At 38.6% G+C, this 7,870-nt stretch overlaps 1 protein-coding gene across 1 annotated transcript in view; it reads right to left on the bottom strand.

The window, feature by feature from the left end:
- Window positions 1-7,527, bottom strand: part of AP4E1 (adaptor related protein complex 4 epsilon 1 subunit) — a 44,632-nt gene extending 37,105 nt beyond the window's left edge. The window contains exons 1-6 of the mRNA XM_019471350.1: window positions 7,462-7,527; window positions 6,490-6,613; window positions 4,165-4,238; window positions 2,624-2,745; window positions 1,407-1,566; window positions 701-867 (exon numbers count right to left, since the gene is read on the bottom strand). Of these exons, the coding sequence (XP_019326895.1) occupies window positions 701-867; window positions 1,407-1,566; window positions 2,624-2,745; window positions 4,165-4,238; window positions 6,490-6,607 (641 nt within the window). The 5' untranslated portion in view covers window positions 6,608-6,613; window positions 7,462-7,527. The remainder of the gene's footprint in view (window positions 1-700; window positions 868-1,406; window positions 1,567-2,623; window positions 2,746-4,164; window positions 4,239-6,489; window positions 6,614-7,461) is intronic.
- Between the last annotated feature and the right edge of the window lie 343 nt (window positions 7,528-7,870).

Below are 7,870 nucleotides of genomic sequence, written 5' to 3'. Positions count from 1 at the left end.
GGTGCTCAGTTGCCGACTGAGGTTAAACCATGACAATGCGGTACAGGTCATGACTGTATTCTTTGTACCTTCAAAATATTAATTACAGAGAAAGGTCTGGTTACCTTGGATCATCTTTTCCTAACAGCCCCAATATTCTTAAAAGCTGAATTTGTAACCATGGTGCTGGCACACTGTGATAGTTGAAGTCAATAGGGAGCTTTCCTCCCACTACCTGCTTTAGGATTGTTACAAAACTCCCAGTCAAGTCCTTGTATCCAGGTGAGTTTTCCTACATAATGAAAGAGAAATACAACTCAAATATTTTGATACAGCACCTCAAAAGTAAAAACAATCCACAAATTGAGTAAGATCAAAATACCTACACTGATGGTTTCATTTCTTTAAATCAAACTTCTACTCTCACGCCCCCAACACTTGTAAGCTCTTCACTTTAAACCTATGCTATTTTCTCACATGTTTGCAGAGGGAACGAATGTAACTTGAAGGCAACAGTAAAAAAAAAAAGAAAAAAATTCACAAGCAAATCAGCAAACCCCCTTTAACACACTGTAGAAGTTAGATCCTCTAGCTAAGGATGCCAATAATGCTGAGCAGGTGCTCAGTTGCCGACTGAGGTTAAACCATGACAATGCGGTACAGGTCATGACTGTATTCTTTGTACCTTCAAAATATTAATTACAGAGAAAGGTCTGGTTACCTTGGATCATCTTTTCCTAACAGCCCCAATATTCTTAAAAGCTGAATTTGTAACCATGGTGCTGGCACACTGTGATAGTTGAAGTCAATAGGGAGCTTTCCTCCCACTACCTGCTTTAGGATTGTTACAAAACTCCCAGTCAAGTCCTTGTATCCAGGTGAGTTTTCCTACATAATGAAAGAGAAATACAACTCAAATATTTTGATACAGCACCTCAAAAGTAAAAACAATCCACAAATTGAGTAAGATCAAAATACCTACACTGATGGTTTCATTTCTTTAAATCAAACTTCTACTCTCACGCCCCCAACACTTGTAAGCTCTTCATTTTAAACCTATGCTATTTTCTCACACGTTTGCAGAGGGAACGAATGTAACTTGAAGGCAACAGTAAAAAAAAAAAGAAAAAAATTCACAAGCAAATTTCAGCAAACCCTTTAACACACTGTAGAAGTTAGATCCTCTAGCTGAGGATGCCAATAATGCTGAGCATTCAGATCGTGCATGAAGTGGATCTGTCAACCTAAATGGAGAGCTAGCACAAACAAACATAACACAGATATCCATGATCACATAAATTAACTCTTCTGACGATTACAAGTAAGTTTCTTCTGCAAAACTTCTGTACAGTACATGGTGTATTTAAAATTAAAAAAAATATACAAATAGCTCCTAAGTTCAGTTGTGCTTCTAATTCTTTGCCTACCTTAATCATTTGAAGATAAATATGCAAAGAAGCAGCCATGACTCCAGCATCCCTGTCACATAAGGCTTTCCGGAACTTATCATGAATATGCTGAACTTGGTTAGGAGCAATGAGATAGAATTTATATAAAGCTTGAACAGCTTTTCTTCGGATAATTTCCCTGAAGAGAAATGAGATTTACACAAAACAAGATGAAGCTGCTTGTGTATTTTAAGTACTTGACTTAACAAAACAACTTGCACTTGTTATTTCTCCAGCATTGTAAAATTATGTGGCCAGTCATCACAACATCATGATTCGGAGAGAGATGAGAACCCATGTTTTACGTATTTGATAACAAATGACTTCGCAAATACCATCTAAGTGAGGAAGTGACTTAAAAGAATAGCAGGGCTTGATATCAGATTGACAATTCAAAAGAATGGCCACCAAATAAACAATGAAATCGGACACTGCTAATCCGCTGTAGTCACGTGCAGCTCCAAAAAATACCTCTCTAGAAGTTACTGAGTTAGTTCATTCCACAGTTCCCTTTCTAATCAACACAACACTTACAATGTTATCCTCTGGGTATGGGATATTATAAATTAAGAATCAAGCAATTCAAGGGTATTGATATCTGCAGATACACTTTTACCCACAAAGTTTCTATAAAGAGCTTTATTAAAGAAAAAAAAGTATCAGTGAAGTACTTCCAAGGATCCCAATCTGTTTCTCCACTTACTCTACACACACTTCTTCATCCACGTATTTGTTAAAAGGACTCCAGCAGATAAATTCAATTACATTTACCTATAAGCAATTCAAGGGTATTGATATCTGCAGATACACTTTTACCCACAAAGTTTCTATAAAGAGCTTTATTAAAGAAAAAAAAGTATCAGTGAAGTACTTCCAAGGATCCCAATCTGTTTCTCCACTTACTCTACACACACTTCTTCATCCACGTATTTGTTAAAAGGACTCCAGCAGATAAATTCAATTACATTTACCTATCAAAACTGGTTATGTAAAAGATTAATACTTACCCAATACTCAGTCAAGACTGCAAATAAATGAGACAAGAATCCAAGAGAAAAACTAGGAGAGGAACAATTTCTGAAGGTAATGATTAGAAGGACCAACTCAGAAAAAAACACCAGTTTACTAAAACTACCCACAAAATTAAGCCCTTCAACCGTACAAGGCCACTTGAAATTCTGTAAATGAATACGTACTTAGAATGCTGGAGCTTGTCTTCTATTAGGGGAAGAACAGCTGGAATCATCTCCCGTGGAAAGATCTGGCTGACGATGGTTAATGCCATGCACACCTCTACTAGATTAGTGCTCTGTAAGTCCTGTCACAACCATTGAAATAAGACAGTCATTTTTCATTTAGACTTTTAAATTCTGCACAGACATACCCCAAATCTTTCACAAGCAGGCTGGATCTAGCCCACCTACAGCAAGCATCCTGCTGCCAGCCATCCTCTTGTCTGCTCATGTTTGACAAGTGTCAGATCTCACTGAGCTAATCGAGTTCTTTTCTTCTCTTATACAGGAAGAAGGAACGCGCAGCTCCTCACATTCGTGTTATAGAACTACATTCATATTTTAAACGTATGCAAGATTAACACATAGAACTACGATCAATGTTTGTTTACTGAAATAGTTTGATGATTGCAAATCTATGCTGAGTGCCCAGTTGGATCAGCAGGATGAGGCACTTCTCACAGAATTCGACAGTATTCTCTCTAGTGCCTTTGATCTAGCCCAAAGAATTTAAAAAAAAAAAAGAAAAAAAGAGCAAGCTCAATAATACTGCCAACTACATATTTGTGCACTAAAATAAGACATTACCTACTCCCTAAGAAGAGAATGCAAATTACATGTAACGTTCTACAAAAGAAAGAATGAAAATTCACCATCTGTCCCAAATGCAATTAAGAATAGCAGATATAGCTCACTGTAACCTTAAATCAAAAAAGGATGGATGAATTCATGAAATACAAGACTAGAATTATTTTTCAAAACAAATGAAACGTGTAAGGTTTCCAGCTCACATCATTATTTGCTCTGGCCATTTGTCCCAGATAGGTTTTAGTGCTCATTTTGGTTTAGTTCTTTGTGGACTCTCATTCTTTCCACATCCTTACTACTTTCAAGTCAGATTTTTTAAGGTTATAAAACAGTCTTCAATCACAACAGCAAAATGAGCATTCACTTTCAGTCTATGTGACTTCGACCTACTGTAATATAAAAATAATCATTACGCAGAAAGAGTTGTTATAAGTCACAATTGCTCCATGTAAGAGGCAGTAATACAGAAGATGACACCTATGAAATATTATTAGGTAACAGATTTTCAGTGTCACTCCAAAGCATATTTCCATTTTCTATCAATCAAAATTATCAAAAAAACTCAAAGCAGCCAACAGATACTTGCTGTCAGCTAAAAGCAAAAGTTTACACTGAAATATGCATGCATGGCTCCTCCTGGAGTTGAGAATGTACAGAATTGGTACATTTTATAAAGGAATTTTTATGGTCTATCTCCTTTGAAAAAAATTAAAATCATAGCTTCAACAGCAGGAATGCCAAGATTAAATTAAAAAGCCAGGGAAAGACATTTCAAATTTTCATTGCTAACCAAAGAAACAGCAACTTTAAGAGAGCAAGACAGAATTAATGAGTACATAGCTTAGATGTTGTGTGACACAAAACGGGAAGAATTGGTCCAAGTTTAGTTTACCTCCAGACCTCCAAAAACACTGTACCTTCACAACTGTGTTCACAAGTAGAAGTAGCAGTTCATGATTTTCATGGAGAAATAAAGAAACTGCCAAGTAACCTATAAAAGAAAGCAGCCTCGATTACTACTCTCAAGCAATAAGCAACTTCAAGATAGAAAACTTAAAGACTGTTGGTAATACAAGAAGAGTTAATTCAAACAATTTAAAAAACCCAACAAAAAAACCCCACTGTTGGATGACAGTTGCTTGTGTTTTAAATATCAAGACTTTTTTATTTCCAGGCAAACCAGTTATATTTAAGTTGCAGTAAAGCTCAACAAATAACGGGTAAGAATTCATAAGCTGTGAGAAATAAGAGACATTACAATACTGTTATAGCTAAAAAGCAGCCAAGAACACCACGAAAAAACACTTCCTGAAAAACGAGTATCTTCTCTGCACAGACAAAAGTATATTCCTTCTAGACTACACAACAAATGCACTTCCTTATATTTGTTTCTCTTTCTTACAAAAAATAAAGTTCCATTTCAAAGAAATTTTATCTTCAACTTGGAATACAGAAGTAAATTCACCATCCTATGCCAAAAAACTCCCTTGTTATTTCTTAACAAGGAAGAAACAACTCCAGAACCCCAGAAAAGAAACCTGCCAGAAACCTTTTTCTTCAAGACCCCTCTTCCTTTTAAACTAAGGGACCTAAAGTGGGGGGTGGGGAGGGCGTGCCACAACTCATGACAATATTTGTATTGCAGAGATGGCTCTTAAAAAAGGTCTTGGTTCATTCAGGGCTTAGGGATCAAAACGAGCAACTTCGATACAAATAACTGTATTGTCTGGGCTATCAGATTGACCCATCTGCTCGTGAAACTATGGACTTGATCAGCTTAGCACACCTGCAAAAAGGTAGTTCGCTCTCATTCACTGAGGCTCACGTTGGGTAAAAGAGTAACCCATCTTGACCGGATCAACTGACAACACTTCCTTAATACAGACTTCCGTATATTGCACTGAGAACAGACAAGGTCGTCCTCATAGATCACGTATAACTGCAGAACAACACCACGAAAACCAAAATCCACACACACACTCTTGATAACATCCTTTTAGCAGATCAAAGCTTAAGGGTGCTTTGTGTCCAGAGAACTTTAAGCCACCTACATTTAAAAAAAAAAAAAAAATGCTGCTTCACCAAAGCCTTCTCAAAGAGAGCCCTAGTATGGGAAGGTCTCAAACCAATTAATAACAAGACTCATTGGTTCTTGACACTTACAGAGGTCACAAAGTTTTCTTCAAAACAGCTTACCACCTGCCCTCCCAGGTTTGGTGAAGACAGAATTTCTTAATCCCTGCCAGAGCATCTGTGCGCTGGCTTTCATTACTCAGGGATAAAGCAACTTTAAATCATCACTTGTAACGCATTCTCTCAGAAACTCCAATACTTGAGTGGGTGATCCAGATGAAATTCAAACAAAGGATATCAAACAAGCATATCCCGCAAGACATTGCCTTCCTTCTGTGTGTGCAGACATAGTATTGCTTGGAGTTAAACCATTTTCTCTGCAAACAAGAAGAAATGTCTTCACTAGGCAGTTGAATCGGCAACTGCAAGGAAATCCTCCAGACGAGACAGGCTGACAGCTATTTCAAACTAAATCTACTGGAAACAGGTTAATAGCCACACTGGCAGGCAAGGAAATCACAACGGCATGAAATTTCAAAGAAATCTGAACTAGCCTTTCAGATGTCCTCAGGAACTTCTGCACCTATGCTATAAGGACCTCCCTATTTGCCTCGTTTCCTACAACTGTTTCTAAACTAAAAAAAAAAAAAAATCCTACAAGTACCAAAACAGAAAATATTTCAGGGCCACTTTGCTAACAGTAATAAGCCCTTTATGAAAATTCTAAACAACTATCTCTAAGTTAAACACTGGGAAACCAATACAATGCTTGCGGAAATTGTCTGACGTTAACATCTTTGTCTACTCTTGTACTACGGTACTTGAAAAAGAGACCAAATCCTGTCAGAAACTCATTCTGTTTGATGTGTTCTTTAACAAAATTTCTCATAAATCACTTGTTTATTGGTGCCGCAATTCAAAACAATGAAAGAACAACTGATGATTTAAAATAAATTGATTTCCCCTGCCTTCCGTTCTACAAGCAGATGCAGAGCAGCTCACAAATTAGGGATTTAGTTATTTTCAAAGAGGAGTGAGAGACTATGAAACAAGACCAAGAAAATAGAAGAACGTTTTAAGTAAGTTGTATTTTTACATGAATTATAGATCCTAAGAAACTTTAAAAATAGTTTGAGAATATTATTAAGGCTACAGCTCCATGCACATACCAACTCTTTTCTCCAAAAGATTTCCCTGCTGTGCAAGCTTGATTGCATGGATATATCCAAAGGAAGACTCGTACCCCAGCATTTCACAATAGATGAGTCTCACCATACATTCTTTCATCAGTCTCTGAAATACCAAAAATAAATTACTGAGAATTAAGTCAGCCATGTTTTATGCTCTTCTTCACTGCTCTAATGAAGAGGACTTTATCCCATAGAAACATCTGCGCATTCACATTCGTTTTCTAAAATCAGGGTATTCACAATTTTTCCTTTGCTATGAACCTCTTCTGCAAATCATTATTAATTTTTGACCGTAAGAGCAGAACTCCCCATATGCTACACTTAAAGATGTTATCTTGATTAGCATGCGCGTGATCAACACTAGAGCAATTATGACTAACACAAAAAATACGGATTAAGTGTTAGATGACCACACTGCTAATGCAAATCATTTTTTACCAATCACTACACTGACCTAGGATGGGTTTTCACTACGTGCGAGGTAAAACTTTATTTTTTCCCTTCAAAAATTCTCACTCATGGGACTGAGATACGCATTAACTCACTCAAACCAGAATATATCAACTCCTGTAACTCGGGCATGAGCATACAACAAAGCACAGCTTCTTATATAGCACAAGTAAGCTGTAAGAACAATGTCAGCCTGCAAAGAACGTTGTTTGATGGAAGCAGTTCATCACCCAGCTTTTTCTCCGGCATTATTTCAGAAACTACAGAACGGCAGACTCTGGGCGCCGCATCGTTACCGTTTGTTCACAAACAGAACCGCAGTGTCCTCACTATTTTAACCATGCCGCAAAGCCACAGGCATCGGTACCTTTTGATGCTGACGATTAAATATCTATAACGCAGACAACCTGCACACGCCGCCTGGCAAAAAGAGTGAGAACACTGTTTTTCTTCACCTTTGGTCTGCTGTTCCCACAGCCCGTAAGCACTAACGGAACTCACAAGTGTTGTGGTGGGGGCAGAAACTGTTGCTTTCAAACTGGTTAGTTCCTGCTGGATTAGTTTTTCTTCTTCCTAGAAAAGATTAAACTTCTTACTTTGATCTCGCATAAGTTTTGGAGGCCAGAGACGAAGCAAAAGCCAAAGGAGACGCGTTAATTGAACAGTACCGCCGCCTTCTCAAGGCCAGCGCCTGCCTCCTTGGCGGCAGCAACGCCGGCCTGCCCGGTTCGAGCTCTGCGGCCGCGTCCTCCCGCCCCGCGCCCCGCTCAGAGCAGCGTACGGCGGCCACCCCTGCCCCGCAACGAGGCTTATCGGGTTCCGGAGCTCAACAGGACACAGCCCCGGGGCCGAGGGGAAGAGGCCGGCGCCCCGCCACCGCGCACGGGGCGCACGGCACCTCAGGGAGGCC

The sequence above is a fragment of the Aptenodytes forsteri genome, unplaced genomic scaffold, assembly GCF_000699145.1.
Source record: "Aptenodytes forsteri isolate BGI_AS27 unplaced genomic scaffold, ASM69914v1 Scaffold1, whole genome shotgun sequence".
NCBI classification, from domain to species: Eukaryota; Metazoa; Chordata; class Aves; order Sphenisciformes; family Spheniscidae; genus Aptenodytes; species Aptenodytes forsteri.
Note: the sequence above shows the minus strand (reverse complement) of the source record. Positions and strands in the feature narration are given on the sequence as shown.